This window comes from Pempheris klunzingeri, chromosome 11 (assembly GCF_042242105.1).
Source record: "Pempheris klunzingeri isolate RE-2024b chromosome 11, fPemKlu1.hap1, whole genome shotgun sequence".
NCBI lineage: Eukaryota > Metazoa > Chordata > Actinopteri > Acropomatiformes > Pempheridae > Pempheris > Pempheris klunzingeri.
The window spans coordinates 13,700,619-13,721,521 of record NC_092022.1 but is presented as its reverse complement, the minus strand read 5'-3'; the positions used below and the strand labels follow the sequence as shown (position 1 = coordinate 13,721,521).

General features: G+C 41.3%; 1 protein-coding gene across 1 annotated transcript in view; it reads right to left on the bottom strand.

Annotated features, from left to right (window-relative positions):
* cacna2d3a (calcium channel, voltage-dependent, alpha 2/delta subunit 3a) overlaps positions 1–20,903 on the bottom strand; it is a 122,653-nt gene that overhangs the window by 31,025 nt on the left and 70,725 nt on the right. Inside the window, exons 11-22 of the mRNA XM_070839202.1 lie at positions 16,887–16,965; positions 14,038–14,171; positions 6,604–6,675; positions 6,188–6,268; positions 5,017–5,091; positions 3,336–3,419; positions 3,161–3,232; positions 2,382–2,443; positions 2,205–2,272; positions 808–853; positions 245–342; positions 22–115 (exon numbers count right to left, since the gene is read on the bottom strand). Coding sequence (XP_070695303.1) covers positions 22–115; positions 245–342; positions 808–853; positions 2,205–2,272; positions 2,382–2,443; positions 3,161–3,232; positions 3,336–3,419; positions 5,017–5,091; positions 6,188–6,268; positions 6,604–6,675; positions 14,038–14,171; positions 16,887–16,965 — 965 coding nt within the window. The remainder of the gene's footprint in view (positions 1–21; positions 116–244; positions 343–807; positions 854–2,204; positions 2,273–2,381; positions 2,444–3,160; positions 3,233–3,335; positions 3,420–5,016; positions 5,092–6,187; positions 6,269–6,603; positions 6,676–14,037; positions 14,172–16,886; positions 16,966–20,903) is intronic.

Genomic DNA, 20,903 nt, shown 5'->3' with positions numbered 1-20,903 from the left:
AGAGTAGAGTGGATTACACACTCAGACTTATTGAGCACGAGGCTCGTCCAGTAGGCCTCCAAAGGAGCGGTCACCACTGCGTCAAAGAGCACCTCCTGAATCAGCTCCTTGTCACCTAGTAAGGCAAATACATATATGTTTTTTTTTTATACAAGCAAGCCAGAACACCTTAACCAGCCACAAACCAAGACAAATATTTAATTATATTAGCAAAAAAGTGGGATTGTAGATGAGTTTAACTAACATTGTAGATGGGGTTCGTGTCCACTGAGGTAGAGTTTGATTGCCTCTATCTGGGACAGGTAACGGTGCTCTGGGTGCTCATCTGTGTTGCAGTATGTCCTGTCATATAACAAGAACGGACAGAAAGGGCATCGGCATGATAACACGTACTCTTAACACAGTCATAATTGGTACCAGCTACTTGAAAACCAAGCTTTTAGATGATTATCTGCTTGGATTGTAATCACAACTCAAACTTGTTCTTTTCAGTTACTTTTGCATTGCAAGGCATGGACGATGAATAAAGTGTGACATCAAACAAAGACGGTTTTCCCATTTACAAGCATCAGTTTGAAAAGCATTTAGCGTAATTTGTTTAAATATTGGTTCCAAATCCTGACGACCACAAGTCATGAAGAGGCACAAACCGTCAAGTTTAAGTCCTACAGATCCCAAAGCTGGTAAATAACTGTTGTATTTTAGTGGGATTTCTTGGATTTTATAATTAAGGAGTATATTTACCATATCACACGAATAAGGTGGAGATGAGGGTGATAACATACAGCAGTGTTGATATACTCTTACCATTCGTCTGCCAGCGCTACATCAGGATGCTCCAAGTCATGTAGTCCTGTAACAAAAGAGCTATATATCTCTAACTAAATAAGCAAAAGCACTCAATATGAACTCATAATAATAGGGATAGGCATGTACACCTCAAATGCACACAATCTTAAACACACACACCAGGGGTGAAAAATGTGTTTTTTGAATGGATGTGACAGGACTGATTAGATCAGGAAGAGCCAAGTCATGCTCAGAGGGCTCTGAGTGATGGACATGTTTAGAGAAACACATGGACACAGACACACACACACACACACACACACACACACACACACAGACCACCACCACCACCATATGAATATTAACATGCATAAGGCTGAACATGAAAATAGACACGCACACACAGAGGCACACATAGGCAGCAGCAGACATAAACTCCTGTCCAAATGTGGCTTTCAAGTTCATTATCACTATATTACTGTTGAATGCGTGAGTGTGTTTGGGTGCTGGCATAGAGACAATGAGAGAGACAGAAAGGGGAAGACCATGGGAGAGAGAAAGACTGGGAGAGAAGTTTAAGCTATGTTATAATTACATATTGTATTTTTTACTTTTCTACATTTACAGAATTTCAAAGCTGTGATGACAAGTTACTTTGAAGATTTTAGATATGAATGATCAGTTTACAAAAAATATAATGCATTTTATTACTACCCAAAAGTACATTAAGTAGATAAAGTCACGTCTCCTTCAACCAGCTACAACACTAAAATGCTGCATATAATATAATAATGTAAAGATCTGAAACGGGAGTGCTTTCACTGGGAATACTTAGAGAATTAAGAAAAAAAACGCCTAATCAAGCTCATAGTTGGCATCAACAATAACTCTGTAGTCCATGTTCTTTGTTGAAGATATTTACTGAAAAAACCTTCCTCATCAAGACATACAAACATGAATCATGGTAACATAGTTAAGCACTATAAGCACGTCAAAGACAAGTGTGCTCATCAGGCTCTGTAGCTTTAACTAAATCAACTAAAAAGCACAGAGAACTTGTTATACATTTCAAGCCAGAGCTGACTGCAGTCATTAATTAATCAGTCTACAATGAAACTATAGAGCTGCTTAGCACTTTTTATTTATTAAATGAAAATTATCTTTTCTATAAAGGGCTCCATCGAGTACATTATACTGATAATGCTCTTGTATTTTTATCTAAGTAAAATTCTGAAAGCAGGACCTTTATTTGTAACAATTATCATTGTGGTATTGTTTTTCTTCATTAAAGTATCTGAAGACTTCCCCCATTGCAGTTCAACGAAAATGTGTTAGCCAAGTGAGAAACAGAGACATAAAGACAACAAAAGAATAAACTTGAGTAAATTAAGGAAGGAAATCTGAGGATTTTCTACCTTCCTCCACTGTGACATTCCCTCTGAAGAAAAACTTCCCGTGGCCTCTGGAAAGAGCTACCCCTAGACTAGAATAAGAAAACTGTTTAAATGACAGCTCACCAGTTCTTTGTTGTGCAAAGAAAACTGGGAACTTGTGCTTCAGTCACTCTAAACTTGCTCACAGAAATGGCTTACCTGAAAGGTGTTCCCTTAATGTCTGTGTAGTAGTAATCATTGTGCAACACCAGTACACGTTTCTGAAATAAAAGATTAACACATTACATTATACGCTACAGTTAACAGTAGGCAGTGCAATGGCAGTTATCTGATGTCATTCCCTGCCATGTGGCGCCATCTAGTGGTGAAAGAAGTGCATGCTGCAGTTAGCAGTCTGTCCCACGACCTGTTACTCTGTAGATGGATGTGTGTTTTTGCAGTGTGTGGGTATTTCGATAAGAAATGTGAATATACATGTGTGTGTGTACATTTGAGGTTGTGTGCATGTGCCTGTGCTGATAATCATTTACATATTGAATGCTTAATAATCAGGCTAATGTATAATGCTCTTAAGCAAAGCTCTAAGCTTTGAAAATGCTAAGTGCTCGCGCTCTCTCTCTTTCACACACGCGCACGCACACATACGTGCAAACACACCTGAATGCCTCTCTCTCGCTCAGACAGGCAAGTAGTAAAGGAGAATCATTGGGCTGCAGTCTCTCCCGAATTCAGCAACATGTGCTTGGTGGAGATAAGGAGCTCACACACACAGACAGTCACACACCCATGCATGCAGAGCAAACAAAATCAGAAACAAAATCCCCAAGTCAATCCTGTACATCACTGTGCCAAGTGTAACAACCCCTTGGCAGAGTGGATTCTCCCTGCTGAGTACTTTCCTGGCACACCCTTTGGGACTATCAGAAAAGTGCGTGTTTGTGTGAGTTTGTGCATTTCTGAATTATGAATTTCCTCACCCCTTTGTCAACACTCTTCTTCACCTCCATGGAGAAGGTCCCTGTCTTCCTGTTGACCATGGCATTTCTCAGCTAGAGGCACAAAGCACATACCAAATCTCAAACATGGGATTTTCATTGAGAGGAATACTGTGATGATGCTTACTATAGATTTACCATACAACAAGTGTCTCACCGTGTCATCCTTATCCTCCCATTCCACCTCAGACAGATCCACACTGCTGTAGTTTGGCTTCCTACGCTTCTTGCCATCTCCATACTGCACACACAGGCCAATATTAACACATACATTAACCCCATACAAGGGCTACAACTAACATTTATTTATTTATGAATTCATCTATTTATTTTCTTGGTTTCATGTTAAATTAGTCATTAAAAAAGGGTGAAATATACCATCAAAATTTCTCAGAGCCCAAGGTGACGTCTCAAATTGTTGGTTTTGTTCAAAGTGATAAAAGTCAATTTAGAATTATACAAATCACATAAGTATACTAACACCATCTGAGAAGCTGAAATCAGCAAATACATGAAAAATAAGTTACGGAGGAGGAGACAGTTAGTTTAACCTAGCATGAAGGCTGAAGGCAGGGGGGTTCTGTCCAAAGTACCAGCATTATGGAAAGATGAGTGTTAACACTCTGAGTGTGAGTGTTACATCTCATTTGTTTAATCAGTGCACAAACAGTAAAAACAACAAGTTTTAGTTTTATAGGGAGTTACTTTTCTAGATATTTCTTGGCCGGGAGCACAGGCATTCTGGAGTCATGTTAATTTAAATAATGTGCCATGCAACCAGGCTAAGCTAGGCTAATTGTCTCTTGGTGGTAGCTTCATATTTCACAGACTCATATGACAGTTGTATCAGTCTAACTCTCAGCAAGTATTCCCAAAATGTAAACTATTCTGTTAATGGACTGATTGTTTCAGCACTATAACAGCACTGATAAGCTGACCTCTTCATAATAGTAATATCTTCATAATATCATTTTTTTTAGAGAGGGGTGATTAAATTTATGTATATGTGATGTTCATTTATCTATCATTTATAAGGTCAGTCACAGAGGCTTCCTGGTTGAGACTGTTTGATATGGATATTAAACATAGATGACAGAGCCTAGAGTATTGAGGTATTGTGGTTGTGTGTTTGTGTACTGTATGTGTGTACTTGTGAGCCCCCTTTCCATTCATCTGTCAGTGAAGACAGCCTCCCACCCCTCATTAGTTGTTAAACACTGTTCATTAACGTCTTTAATTAGACCGCCATTAAACCATCTGTTTGTCTGTCTCGCTGTCTGTTCTCTCATCTCTTCCACGTGTGTTCTCCCCTTATCCCTCCATATCTCTCCTTTTTCATCCAGTGTTGCACCCCGCTTTGTCACCCTGCACCTATTCTCACATTAAGCAGGTCCCTTGCTCTCCTCAATCTCCCTCCCCTCCCTCTCCGCACTCTCTCCCCTCATCCTCTTGTGAGAGGAGTGAGTGAGTACAATGGAGTTAATCACAGCCATTCAGAAGCTGTATCTCTGTCTTTTCACAGCACAGCGGAGGCCTGGAACACACTCTCCTCATCTACATACCACCATGCAGCCTACACACAAGCACCACACGGCACGCAGAGCACCCACAAACTACACACCAATTTTCTATGTCAATCGGCATCTCAATGTAACAATGAAATCAGTAATTGACTTGACATGAACTCAAGAGTTAGTATTCCTCAGTCACGTGTACAAAATAAATGAATACATTTGAACTTCAGTCTCAGCGCTCTAAAAGGGATTGTTATGATAATAAGGTTCATACCCAGTTAAGTTGTTACAGAGCACCTGAATGGTGCTGCAGGTAATACTCACAAGAGGCCGTAGATCTGGATGGGTGAGGATGTAGCCGTTGTTGGTGATTGCAAAGGCGTAGCCATGAATGCCAAGCTAGGACGATACACACAAACACAAACACACACACACACACACATACCAAATGGATGCATGACAAATCAGTACCTAATTGTGAATCTGGTCTAATCAAGCTCTTTGTATTTTTACTGGCAGAATGCTTGTCTTTGTGGTGAAACTCATTGTGTCATTCATCCACGTCTGGACAAATAAAACACTTCCAAACAAAAATCAAAACCTTACACCCCACTAGGGCCGGACAATAAAAAATTATGTCGATAATGATGATTTGGACATGATTTACTTGAGGCTCTATCAGCCTATCACAGCACAAAAATAAACACAACAACAGCAAGTTGCGGTGCAGTTTTTTGCTTGAAAAACATTGTTAGGGCTACCAAAGCCGAAAGTGGATGTGAAAATGGATGTCATCTGGAAAAGAGGAAAAGAAAGAGTAGAACCGAGGGGCACGAAAGCAACGGTGAAAGTGAACTCACAAAGGTGAGGAAATTGTCGACAAAAAAGGCAGCATGACGTTAATTATATGGAAGTGGTTTGGCTATCTCAAAAGCATTGAAGCAAAATATGCCGTCATTTTGTGCCACTGAGAACATTTAGATATTATTCCATACATTGTTTTTGCTCAAAATATATTCTAAACCAAGCCATGTCTGGTCAGTATTGACCAATACGAAAAAAATTATCATGATCATAATTTTTGTCATATTGCCCAGCCCTAGACCAAATCAAGCCCCATATCTACAAGTAAAAGAAATGGGCACAGGGGATGTGGTGGGGGACCCTTATCACACTGCATTAGTATACCTAGTGTATAATTTTCCTGCTACAGTTGGACTTGAGGAAGGAACTGTGAATAATCAGTGTCAAATCTTAAATCCTTAAATCAGAACTTTTATGGTACTGCACTGTGGAGCTAGACTACTATATGAGCAGATATGAAAAAACGTACATACACAAACAATATTTGGACTTAGTATCATTATGAATGCGCACTGACAAAGCCCTATCATATGGTTCAATAGCATACCTAAGTTTAGTTCTGATTAGGGTATCTCATACAGCCACTAAGATCTTTAGTTATTTGTAGGTGTAGCAAAATGATGTTGGGTACCTTATATTTGGGGATGGTCTTGAGCAGCTCTGAGACAGGCACGTCTGTCCCAACCACCCCTAGTAGGATGCCACGGTTTCGCTGGAAGCACAAAAATAACAAAATTTCTCAAGCTGCATTTGAAAGGTGGCTTACATAACATGGTTTCTTACAGATGCACTGTTTATTATTAAAAAAATGAAATCTATAATATGTATTCAATTAATGATGCTCTATTGTGTCTGAATTTACACGCTCCAATTAAACTGTAATTAGTGTCCATCAAATAAAAGCATGAGTCACCGTTATATAACCATTTGTGTCTATTGTTTCAAAAACCTAATTCCTTGTGACTTATGGGAAAAGTAATTATAAAGTAAAATATAGAGACAGTGATGGTGTCCTACCGCGTTTCATAGCAAACCATGTGTACTTACAGTCTCATTCTTGGTACTGAAAACTGGCATTGCCACTGTGGTCATCAGAACAGGACCTTGACCGTCATCCAACTGAGTGAGTCATGAGAGAAGAGCAGTGAGAGACAGCAGTTGAGAGGGTGAGAACGATAAAGAATGAGAGAGAGAGAGGGATAAGAGGGAAACTAATGATGAAACACTATTGTTATAGCAACAAAAGAAATAAACTACACTGAAGATTGCAAGGCATCATGCACATTGTATAAATCATCTAAAGAGTGATTACCTCAAGCAGAATAACACTCTTTCCTTAAAGTGGAAATGGACAACTTTTTTGCTTTATCGTTATGAAGTAACTGCTGATTGCAGACCATAATGTCTTCAGAATAATAACACCATCGGTATTTAGACTGGTTCCCTATAAGGCTTACTTTCACTATGCAACTCTGTCCGCCATTAGGCATGATCTCCTGGGAAAATGAAGGCTCAATTTATGGCACAAAGGAAGTGGGTCAACCATTGCTCAAGCAAAATAGGAAGAGGATAGCACTTTTGTTTTCCAAGGTAGACATCAATAGCTATCCCCTCCTACCACACAAACACAGGGTCCAAAATTAACAACCGTTAACATATACAAGAACCTATTTAAAAAATATAAAGTACCTTTAAAGGGGTAGACCAAAAATACTAAATTTGTGGCTTAATACAAAATTTGGGAAAAAGTAACAAAACCAAATTATGTCCCTTGCGACTAATACACAAGCTTAGTGAAGCTACCTCAGTAATCCGGCTGGTGTGCTGCAGCCGGCTCCAGGGGATGGACAGCCTGGGAGCCGACCAGTTTGTTAGTGCATTTACAGAGTGGAGGACGAAGTTGTGATTTGTGACACAACGAAATAAACAACATAGCATGATCTGAAACAATAGAGGTTTTTGTATCGTCACACAGGAGTGAAGCTCGGACGCGATGGTGAGAGCTCTGGGACTTGAGAAGGTTCCAAGGCGACTGTCAGTTGACAATTTTCCTTCTTGATTAGTGAGTAAGAAAACCTGCCGACTTATTAATATTACCGGATGTTTTACTCTACCTTTAGCATAGCACTGAGATCGGGGTTTCTAGTTCAATTTGAGATTTGTGCAGTTGTTTCATGCTTCGGATAGCAGCCAGGCTGCTGGCGGTTGTCTTTCTGACAGTGGTAGATGGAAACTGTAGGGGGATGGGAGCAAATTGAATAGTTAAAAAAAAGTTGCCTATTTCCACTGTAAGTAATGAACGTAATAGAAATTCTGCAGCAGACCTCGTCATATTATCTTCTTGAGGGACCTACAAAACTTCCATGACATGTATTATTCATGTTTATTATTTGCCTTAAGATGTGTTCAATCACAGCCTGCCTTTGATCTTTTGCAGAATAAGCTTTTCCAAAGGCAGTGCTTCTAGTTTGGATCTGGGTATCTTCCCTAAAGACTGCTGGAATAATTATGATATTTATCTTTCCGGCGGCTGTCTGTTTCTGACGATGATCCATTAGAGATGAAAGCTTGACAGTGTTATGTAGATACTGGAAGAAGGCTTCGCACTCTGCTAAAAGTGGCCTGACCTTGTCCACTCAAGAAATGTGAAAAACTGTCAAAATGTCTGTCAGTCATGCAGTTTATGTTCAAGTCACCACAAGTAATTGGTCCATTAAGTGCAATATAACTCCAGAACAAAATCCACAATTGTGTTAAGTTGCCACAGCAATCAATAGAGTATTATTGCGTTTGATTCTGTTAGACTGACTTACAGTGGGTACGGAAAGTATTCAGACCCCTTCACTTTTAGTTACTGGAGGTAACATTTTGTTGTTACAGCCTTATTCCAAAATGGATTAAATTCTTTTTTTCCCTCATCAATCTACACACAATACCCCATAATGACAATGTGAAAAAAGTTTTTTAGAAATTTTTGCAAATGTATTAAAAATAAAAAACTGAAATATGACATGTACATAAGTATTCACACCCTTTGCTATGACACTCAGAACTGAGCTCAGGTGCATCCTGTTTCGACTGATCGTCCTTGAGATGTTTCTACAACTTGACTGGAGTCCACCTGTGGTAAATTCAATTGATTGGACTTGATTTGGAAAGGCACACACCTGTCTATATAAGGTCCCACAGCTGACAGTGCATGCCAGAGCAGAAACCAAGCCATGAAGTCAAAGGAATTGTCTGTAGACCTCCGAGACAGATTTGTATCAAGGCACAGATCTGGGGAAGGGTACAGAAAAATTTCTGCAGCATTGAAGGTCCCGAAGAGCACAGTGGCCTCCATCATTCGTAAATGGAAGAAGTTCAGAACCACCAGGACTCTTCCTAGAGCTGGCCGCCTGTCCAAACTGAGCAATCGGGGGAGAAGAGCCTTGGTCAGGGAGGTGACCAAGAACCCAATGGTCACTCTGACAGAGTTCCAGCGTTACTCTGAGGAAATGGGAGAACCTTCCAGAAGGACAACCATCTCTGCAGCACTCCACCAATCAGGCCTTTATGGTAGAATGGCCAGACGGAAGCCTCTCCTCAGTAAAAGGCACATGACAGCCTGCTTGGAGTTTGCCAAAAGGCACCTAAACGACTCTCTGACGATGAGAAACAAGATTCTCTGGTCTGATGAAACCAAGATAGAACTATTTGGCCTGAATGCCAAGCGTCACGTCTGGAGGAAACCAGGCACCGCTCATCACCTGGCAAATACCATCCCTACGGTGAAGCATGGTGGTGGCAGCATCATGCTGTGGAGATGTTTTTCAGCGGCAGGAACTGGGAGACTAGTCAGGATAGAGGGAAAGATGAATGCAGCAAAGTACAGAGACATCCTGGATGAAAACCTGCTCTAGAGCGCTCAGGATCTCAGACTGGGGCGACGGTTCACCTTCCAACAGGACAACGACCCGAAGCACACAGCCAAGATAACGAAGAGTGGCTTCGGGACAAGTCTTGTCCATGTCCATGTCCTTGAGTGGCCCAGCCAGAGCCCAGACTTGAACCCCATTGAACATCTCTGGAAAGACCTGAAAATAGCTGTGCAGCGACGCTCCCCATGTAACCTGACAGAGCTTGAGAGGATCTGCAGAGAAGAATGGGGAAAAATACCCCAAATGCAGGTGTGCCAAGCTTGTAGCATCATACCCAAGAAGACTTGAGGCTGTAATCGCTGCCAAAGGTGCCTCAACAAAGTACTGAATAAAGGGTGTGAATACTTATGTACATATGATATTTCAGTTTTTTATTTTTAATACATTTGCAAAAATTTCTAAAAAACTTTTTTCACTTTGTCATTATGGGGTATTGTGTGTAGATTTATGAGGGAAATAAGGGGGAATAAGGCTGTAACATAACAAAATGTAGAAAAAGTGAAGGGGTCTGAATACTTTCCGTACCCACTGTAAATATCAGATAGCAGCACAGTACTTTTACTCTTAGGGAACTACCCCATTTAACCAACCCTCTTAAATGAAAATTACACACCTCCTGCACACTTTCTCCAGCACTCACCCCCTTCTTTACCTCCAGTAATAATAGGTAATGACAGGAAACTGCTAGCACAGTTTTCTGTCTCCCTCAGACACTGAGGATAGGGGGATTGGTGACCTGAACTCAGAAAGCTGGTAATAGCAATCCAGAACGCAATATTAGACATCAAAGAGAGAACAAAGCACACTTAAGTACAGCTGCTGTAACAATGGACAGCCTTGCTCCTGGAGAACCAGATCGATCAAAGGACAGGGAGAACGAGCAGAGGCTCATCTAAAAATACAAAATCTATTTCCAAGCTGAGGTGTATTGGATCATATATCAACAGTCTGTAAACTGTGGACTGACAGTTATTGTGTATCTCCATGAAGTGCTGTTGAGCAGTCCCATCAAATGTGAACTTAAACACTAATCTAAGATTTTTTTTTTCCGGTATATGTGTATTTCATGAAAATCAGACTTGCTCAGTTGCTCTGGGAAATTACATAGTGTAATTAAACAGCTAACAAGAGCTGCATTTAGAAAGGCAGCCAGTAACTGCATCTGTTGGACTCAAAGCCAACAGCACAGCTACAGAGGATCCACACTTGTCCTGCCCAGAGGGGGAAAGACCTTTAAACCTGTGCCTCATTATGCTATCCCGAAAGAGGCACTTCCTTGAACCCGAAATGAGTGTCCTCCAACATGATCACGCCCCAAGTCCCTAAAGGGAGTGCTCTGTATCTAGAATTTGACCTATCATACACAACCTGTAACCTCCAATACAAGGGCAGAACTCAACACACATTTTGGCCAAATCTGCATCATCAGAACAGTCGGAACAAACGGCCTGTGCAAGTCCTTCCCCTGCTGTTGATCAGAGAATGAAAAAGAACCCCCTGGGGCTCCAATGCGCTTGCTCCCCACTGACACAAATACCCACACACTGACACCCCTCAGAGGGCTTAGATACACACCCCAGCCCCGTGTTTGGTCTCTCATAGGACACCTCGAAATCTAGGTTGCTGTGACAAATTGTGTTCTGGTGGACGAGGTGACCCTTGTTTCCTTGGAGACAGGGTTTAATGATGTTGGTGTGCGTGAGCCCTGAAGCCAAATCCCCTTGTATGCTCCTGTGGGAAAACAAAGCTGGCACAGACCTAACACACATTTTTACTGCACAGGTGTTTTTGGGATAAATGTATGAAAGTTCACAATAACCTAAATCAATATTAACACTTGCTTTGAAATGGAGGAATTTATATCAATCCATCATGATATTTATGATCATTATTTTGAACAGCTTACTTATTTTCTGTCCGTTTGTCTTCATGCTTTATGCACGCTTTATCAATCTTGTTCTTTGAGCTTCAATACAAAAACCTCATCTCAACCCCACATCCTCTGTACATCCTTTTTCCAACTTTCACTGACATACTTTCTCTTAAAATCTCTCACATCCATTCTCTCATCCTACCTACCCTGCCACCCTTCCCCTTCCTCCCCACACACACTCCTCTCACCCCTACCTCCCTCCCATCATCCCTGAGCTCCAGTGTCAGTACATCCGACAGAGTGAGAAACAAAGCCAAATGAGCCAGAGAATGATGGATGAAGCTGGTGAGACGAAGGATAGGGGGGGGTGGAGGGAAAGGGAGGGGAATCGTAGAGGAGGGGAGAGCACAGGTGGGAGGAATAGAGCTGAAGAGGGAAATGCAAAGCGAAACAGAGGGAGAAAGGGGAGATGTGCTAGGCTAGAGAGATTATGGGGTTACACTGAGTGGGGTGGAGAGGAGAGGAAAAAGATAGGATGAAGGGTACATCTGGAAAGATGATACACATCAGCCCTGGAACATAAATACCAGATGCTCATCATTTTCCCAACACTGAGCCAGTCCATCCCAGGAGTTCTGCTAACTTCTTATCAGACACTATCACCATGCAGGCTGTTTGTGTGTGTGTGTGTCTTTATGTCACTGTCTGTTTTACTTTCAGTGCATTGTTGTTTATGTGTGCTCCTAGCACCCAGGCCAGAGCTGTGCTGGGATGATTACATGCAAAGAAGCAGTACAGATTCCTTGCTAATCCCAATTATCATGTCTGACAATGTGATATCTATTTCTGTTTTCTGTTGAGCTGCCTCGATGTCAATAAGCTTGGGTCTATCACACTAACGGTACTATGTCAGACATATGGCCTGCCAGCTGTCTAATGGGACTGCTCTGTGCTCAGCTCATACTGATGGGGGGGCATAGCACTCTTCTGTTCCACCATCATCATCATTGTTATGATTACAGAGCAGCTTATCTCAACCCACATATGATTCATAAAACACTGAGAAATAAAACACTGGAAACGATAAAAAGGCATCAGAACAGATCATCCCGCCAGTCATTATAGGCTATTGGATTTTTACCCAGAAGACGACAAAACAGCTTATTCTGGAGAATTCTACCAAAACAAACAACACAGGCAATCTTGTTTTCACACCAAAATCACACGGGCAAAACAACAAAATGTAGCCTCACATTTACAGTACACACACTGCCAGCCCCGGAGATACTGGCAAAGCACGGGCAACACAGCGTCACCAATGATCAATGAGTGTGAGCGTGTGCACAGACATGTGCGTGTGCTTGATCAGACGTGCAGAAGAGAGCGATCAACTGAACCAATGACAACCACAATGCATGGTCTGAATCAGGAGCGACATACAACACTGACACACAAGAAAATGCCATGGGTCAGTATGGTAGTTAGTTCACCCAAATTATGCCATCATCTCGCAGAGAGACCAAAACGCACATGCACATGAAATGCACATCAACACACACCAGGCCTCAACACAGCACAGTACAGTGATGACCTCAAATCAGGTTTTTTTTTTTACCTTTTGTGCTTGAGGGAGCTAAAGAGAACAGATTAAGGAGGAGGGGAGGAGAGAAAGGGTCAATACATTTGCGGATAAGTGTAAGAAAGTCTTTCAGTGCAGGTTCCACTGAATGGAGTGCCAGCACCAGTGGGTGCGCAAAATCCTCTGATATTGACTTTGACTGGAACTTTAAAAACAGCGACTGTGTTAGGAGAAGAAAGCTTTATGGCTGGGAGGGTCACAGCAAAGGAAACAACACTTAAGCTGTTACTGTTGAGTCAGTGTTGGGTGAATGTACTTTGGCTGTGATGAATGGATGGGGATAATGAGGGCAAAGAGAAATAAGCACAGGAAGGCAGAAAAGGTAAAACATGAGGGACATGAAGAGGATCGCAAAGAGTCCATTTTCATGCTATGTAAATAGCCTGCACATGAGGGCCTTGAGGGCACTTAGGAGGACAAATGGCTGCTGCTCACTCTTTATGGCCAAATACTTCTGCTTGCAGTACAGTACATTGTGTGTACATTATGAATAGCGGAGGATCCAATACTGTACATCCAGGTATATGTGGGTGTTTTAGTGATGATAATGTCTGTGCCAGATAACTGTATCTGGGGCATGTAGCTATGCATGTTATTATCTGAGTTTGTTGAGGAACATTATGGTGAAAATAAATAAGTCATTTCTGTGCGTGTTTGGCCAAGGTATGAGGTTGAGAGATCAGAGACCAACAATGTGCCCCAGTAAGTACTACCCGAGCTACACAACTCCCAAACACCACTTAATGGTTCCATCTCCTCCACAACAACACACGTACACACTTTCACACATTTAGTCTGAGACATACAAAGGCAAGACATCGTCAGGCCTCTGCTCTGCACTACTATTTTCCTTTAGAATATATCAATCATCAGATACTGAACATGCAAATGTCCCGTACTTTTTTTGAACACCAGCTTGATCAAAGTGCATTATGGATTTTTTAGTTAAATAAATCGAAATCTGCAAATCGACTGTACTGTAACCCCTTACTGTACACAATCCAGTGTGTGTGTGTGGTTAGCAAGTACGGTGGAAACTGGTGACTCACAGTGCTATCGATGTAGGCCTCCGTCCACACCGTGTCATGCTCCTGGTCGATCACCTTCGGACGACTCAGCACATGGAGATACTCCATCACATTCTCTTGCACATCAGCCAATGTGGAAATCTGAGTGAAGTAGCCTGTTGGGCAGAGAAAGGAAGAGAGAATATGATGAATCATTTAACTTGCGAAAGCTTGCAAACACTGCAGAGTGAACAGGTTCAGTCTCTTCAGTCACTTTGCTGCCTTGAAACAGAGATCAGTACAGTCTCTGTGTCACATCCAATATCAGAATGGCCATATAATCTTTTCCAAGCCATCGCTCCCATTTTATTTACCTTGGTACCAAAGCAGAGAAATTACATCTGGAATGTAGTACGGTAGGCAGCAGATATTTGCTTGATGAAGCAGACGGAAACCTGGATACATGTATGAGTAATAGCTGAAGAATTCCCTGCAGTGATATACAAGTGAGAGCAAACCAGCATGAGTTTGTGAATGTGTAAGAGGTATGTAAATGCAATGAAAAAACTATCTCAGTTAAACCAAATGTGATGCCATTTCCTACGATGGTAATGCCGCCATTATGATGCTAATGTGCATGTGCAGGAGGGAATACACTGTTATCTCAGCAGGGGGACAGAAAAGCGGGAGAGGAAGAGGGGGAATCAGGACAACAGCAAGACAGAGGGAGAGAGAGGACAAGAAGTGACACTGAGAATAAGGGGAAAGAGAGAGACCACCACATTTCCAACCATCCGTTAAAACGGCAAACTGCCTCCATCAACGTGAGGCAGTCAAGGAGAAAATCATAGCTCGAGGAACAGATTTTGGGGTCAGCGTTCCCAGCAATGACCTTTAATCCACAGAAGGAAAATGGCCAGAGTCTAGACACAATAAACAGATCTGTGAGGGATGCAATGTACCCCCCCTGATTTTAAATCTACGGCCACAGTAAAAAACAAAAAAGAGCATATTATACAAAAACACTGGAAATATTAAAGCTACATGATTACTGCAATCACTATAGCAACAAGAATGCACTTGCCCCTGAACTTGACCTGGAAATGAACCTTAACAGATTCCTCCTTTTCATCCTCAGAGACATTCGGATCCAGCTATTATTCCAGCAGACAGTACACTGACAACACACACATACAGACTCGCATCACACACAAAGCGAGCTGCCTCAGTCTAACTGCATCGTTCATCACAGCGGTGAGTGAAGAATGACTACTCCTCTGGAAGGCTGAGGGCGTCCTTCAGGCTGAGCCACCGGGGCCAGCGAGATGAGCTGGGGAGACAAAAAATGAATGCTCCCTGCTTTCAGTGACATGGTACACCTGTAGTAGATACAGGACAGGACAGCCACAGCATGGTCTGGTCAGGATGAGGGCATTAATATATTTTTAAAGGACCTTGGTTTTGGTGATATGTAAGCAAAAACACACAACAAGGTGTCCTGAAATAATGGACGAGGTGGAGGAGGAAAAAAAATCATTGTAAAAACTTTTTTCTGAAAACTAGCTTGTATGTGGAGTTGGATTTAAGAGTAGAAGAAGAAGAAATAAGGTTGGAATGAGGCTGAAAGCACAACTGTTTTTGTGAATGATAACCCTCATCCCTAAAGTATTATGGTTTAGTTTAGCTAGCTAGCATAAGAATCGTGTGAGAAACACTACAGGGAACAAGTGGAGCAACAGTAGAAAGCCCAGCTCATCCTTAGTTGGGGCGACGCCCGCATCTTCTTCTTGTTTATTGGCAATCAAAAGCATTTCTCCAATGTATGGCCTGTTACTACCTTCCATAAGGCTTAGCTGTAATTACATTGTCTAGGCTTAAAATTATTTCACCAGTACTACTCATGCAGTGACACTTTGCATTTCAAGAAAGTACAATATTCTTTGCCCCCTCAAAAGGCTATAGGGATAGATCTTCACATAACAGCCGTCAGTGACAGAGCAGACAAGATCACATCTTTTCACCTGCAAAACCACTCCAAAAACAATACGGAAACAAAACCAACATTTCTGCTGTAATTTGGAACAGTAATGTTGTGGCTGGGGAGCAGAGAGAGGACCTGTTCTGCACAGCTCCTGCATGCTGGAGAGGATTTCACTGCCACAAGCCTGAATCATCATGCTGTATGAAAACACCAACACGCACTTATGCAGCACCACACGCACACATGAAGGTCTCGTCATCACCACGAACACTGTCAAACTGACTGGATGGGTTCTCTGATATCACTTCCAAGCCAAATTGTAGATGCCCTTGTCCTCTTATCTACACACACACAGAGACACACACAGAGACACACACACGCAGACACACACACACACACACACACACACACACACACAGAGCTAAAAACACACGCACACCCCCTGTGTGACCTATGGCTTGCCTGTCTTATCTATGGCAGCCTGAGGAAATGGAGCCAGACTGTCTATGTCACCCACCTCCCAGCTAAATATAGAACCTGAAGGAAACTGCTCTATGCACTGAGTCAACCATGACCACACACAAAGCAGCTAGAAAGTGGTGTATCACCAAGATAGTTTTGGACTTTAGGGTTAGAGGAAGATGTAATGTGACATATCTGGTCTGTGCAACTGGCACCAGCCGCCTGCTGTCACATACACGTGCTAATACTGATGAGCAGTGACAAACACATGTCTACACAACTACATGCACGCACACAGACACATATGCCAAACACTCCAAACAAATCCTGAGCTCCATAATGTATTGATGTTGGCTCAGTTGACAACAGCATGCGGCAACCTTCTCCTGCAAAAACAGTTAGAAGGAGAAAATGGACGTCTGTCTATGCTCGTGCTGTAAGATCCCACCTTTGTTAGCACATGCCATCCATTTCAGATTATCTGCAAAGGCAGACTCTCGACCAATCAGGTAAGGGAATATGCGGACCTGTGGAGAAAAAGCAGATAACTTCCGTCAGTCATTTTAATCGCATTTTGATAGGGCCCACCACACCACCATATAGAAGATAACACTGTCAAAGTCAGGCAGAAGGCTCATTCTTTATCTCCTCGTGATTAGCAGGCCCTTTCTCCTTGTTTAATGGAGTCGATTATGGACTCATGAAAGTCTTAAAATTGTCTTTTAGATTCTATTTAAAGTTTAAATAATTCAAATCGGTGTTTTTTTTATCAACTCAAATAACTAAACAATTAAGGATTAACAGATATGGGCATCACAAAAACTAAGTGTATCAAGAATCTGCAGTTACAATGAATACAAATGATTAACAATTAAGTAAATATTTTGAGTTGAAAAGGCCAGATCCAGGCTTTATGTGCTCAATTCACAGAATCTTCTAAACTCTCTGCTGCCAAACCCATTTTAGCCCAGCAGTGCTCAGTTGGCTCTAGCAGCAGGTGTAGTTGGCAGGTGTGTGTGTATGTATGTGTGTGTGTGTGTGGAGAGGAGGTTGCCAGATTGGACCAGATGCAAGCCTCTGGGGGCACAGCTGCCATAGCTCCTATGCCTGCATTTTTCACTACTTCCCTGACAGTATTGTCTATTTATGTTTGTGTTTGTGTGTGTGTGTGTGTGTGTGTCCATGCACACATGTGTCAAGATGTGGGTATATGTGTATCTTTATCTGCTCTTGGATGACTGCTCTCAACAGAAGAAATCTAGAAAAATATACAGTAATTTATGTATAAATGTCATTTCCTTTTTGAGGAATGCTCCCATATTAAATAATTTCTATTTTATTGTTACTGCCATGTTACATAGATAAATGGATCACAAATTCAACAGCGATTATAACAGCTTTAGCTAACAATAATATAAACCACAAAAGTTAATTCTAGGCTATAGTATGGATAGTTTTAGTCTATTGTCAAATATAATGAGTTTCACTGTGAATAAGTGCAGTTGTCCTTTTTAAGGAGCCCTAATTATCTAAACTATAATTATCCTCAATCCATTCAAACCACAGCTGATACAATCAAAAACCTCCATGCATGGCTATGGGTAAAGGGTGTCACAGTGGGATTTTCTGTTTGTGGTTGTGCTTTCCTGCACTAGTAGCCAAGACAGAGGTCAAACTACAGCAGGCTGGTTATTAAATATGGAAGAGGTTTGCAGCTAAGTTAAGTACAGTGGAGACAGAAACTAGTAGGGGCTTGAGCCACAGCATGCAATCCTCAACCTACTTGACTGCACAAATTTTACATTGGTAGGAATAAAAATACACGTGTGTGCAAGAATTCAAATGCACAAATATACACAAGTACACTCCCCTCCAAAAGTATTGGAACAGTGGGACCAATTCCTTTATTTTTGCTGTAGACTGAAAACAGTTGGGTTTGACATCAAAAGATGAATATGAGACAAGAGATCAACATTTCAGCTTTTATTTCCAGGTATTTACATCTGGATCTGATACACAACTTAGAAGTTAGCACCTTTTGTTTGAACCCACCCATTTTTCATGTGAGCAAAAGTATTGGAACATGTGACTGACAGGTGTGTTTTGTTGCCCTGGTGTGTCCTGTTACATTGATTATTCAAACAATAAATAGCGCTGAATGTCTACATTCAGTTTCAGATTTGGGTTTTGCCTGTGCAGACTGCATTTATAGTTAGAGGCGTAACCAACAAGAAAACCAGAGAGCTGTCCATGGGTGAAAAACAAGCAATTGTGAAGCTGAGAGAAGATGGAAAATCAATCCAAGCCATTGCAAAAACATTGGCCATAGCCAGAACAACCATTTGGAATGTCCTGAAGAAGAAAGAAAACCACTGGTGTACTAAGTAACAGACGTCGAACGGGTAGACCGAGGAAAACAGCAGCAGTTGACGACAGAGACATTGTGAGAGCTGTAAAGAAAGATCCTCAAACAACTGTTGGGGACATGAGCAACGACCTCCAGAGAGCAGGAGAGAAGGTGTCACAGTCTACTGTTCGCAGAAGACTTCATGAACAAAAGCACAGAGGCCACACCAGAAGATGCAAACCACTCATTAGCAAAAAGAATAGGAAGGCCAGGCTGGAATTGCCAAAAAGTCCAGAGACAAGCCAAAAAATTCTGGGAAAAGGTTTTATGGACTGATGAGACAAAGATGAACCTTTACCAAAGTGATGGAAAGGCTAAAGTTTGGAGAAAGAGAGGATCTGCTCATGATCCCAAACATACGAGCTCATCTGTGAAACACAGTGGAGGTCATGTCATGGCTTGGGCTTGCATGGCTTCTTCTGGGATGGGCTCATTCATCTTCATTGATGATGTAACACATGATGGCAGCAGCAAAATGAACTCAGAAGTCTACAGAAACATTTTGTCTGCCAATTTAAAGAAAGATGCAACCAAACCGATTGGGAGATCTTTCATGGTGCAGCAAGATAATGATTCAAAACACTGCAAAAACAACAAAGGAGTTCATCAGGGGCAAGAAGTGGGAGGTTTTAGACTGGCCAAGTCAATCTCCAGACTTCAACCCTATAGAGCATGCATTTTACCTGCTAAAGAGCAGACTGAAGGGAGAAACCCCCCAAAACAAACCACAACTGAAAGAGGCTGCAGTGAAAGCCTGGAAAAGCATCACAAAAGAAGAATGCAAAGGTTTGGTGATGTCAGTGGGTCACAGGCTTGATGCAGTTATTGCAAGAAAAGGATTTGCAACTAAATGTTAAGTCTTCTTCACTTTAATCTATTTTAAGTCTATCTGTTCCGATACTTTTGCTCACCTAAAAATTTGATGTTCTGTTACAAATAATGCTATCGTCTAAGTTGTGTATCAGATCCAGATGTAAATACCTGGAAATAAAAGCTGAAATGTTGATCTCTTGTCTCATATTCATCTTTTGATGTCAAACCCAAATGTTTTCAGTCTACAGCAAAAATAAAGGAATTGACCTCACTGTTCCAATACTTTTGGAGATGAGTGTATACACATCTGTATGTGTCCATGCAGTCACAGATACACAGACACTCATGTTCAAGAGTAATATATGTTGTCAGGCATGTTTCAGGCTGACACACACATTGTACTGTCACTTTAAACACAAATATACATGTGTCCAACTATATTTGTTCTCACTCCTACATTATGCATTCGGCACTCAACTCAATAATTTATTGATTTATTCTCTTGTGTAAACATTTACAAAAACAGTTTAAAGACTAGATTGGCTTTTGTAAGGCTATGATGTGTTTTACTGTCCAGCATGCACAGCTACAACTCACACTGTAACAGCAGGGTAATTGATCTGATATTAATGGTCTAAGCAATAATCTAGGACTAGACATGCCCCCTGTTAGTTATTAAACCCAAGATATTTTCAAATCTCTACTATCTACTGCAGTTAATATAATTAAATCTAAAGCTAAGCTGGATGCCATAAGGAAGCTACGAAGCGTTTTGTGGAGTGTGGTGTAAATGCAAGTAAATTCATGTAAAAGACAAGTTTTTAAAACAACTTTGTTATCAATTGTTCAGAAGGCTTTCAACTTGTCAGTGCTAAACACTGGTACAGAAGGCATTCAAACTTCCAGACATTAGCAAATCAGAAGACCCTGATAACCTTGTGCCACTTTTTACAGTAAGCAGCAGAATTTATTTCTCCTTCACCAACACATCTTTTTAATCTATCTTTTACCTTTAATGAAATTCCTTATCTCAAAGTCTGCTTTTTTTCTACTATTACTAGAAGCAGGTGAAAAAACACTTCTAAACCATTACAGGCCGAACTCTAATCAGTCTTGGAAAAGATTCAGGAATTGCTCGTTTCTAATCACTCTTTAGTCTAATAATATTTTATTTGAAAATCAATCTGGTACTTTCGAAACTGCTTTTCGGAGAGTAAATTGAGGTGTGTGTCAGAGATATACAGT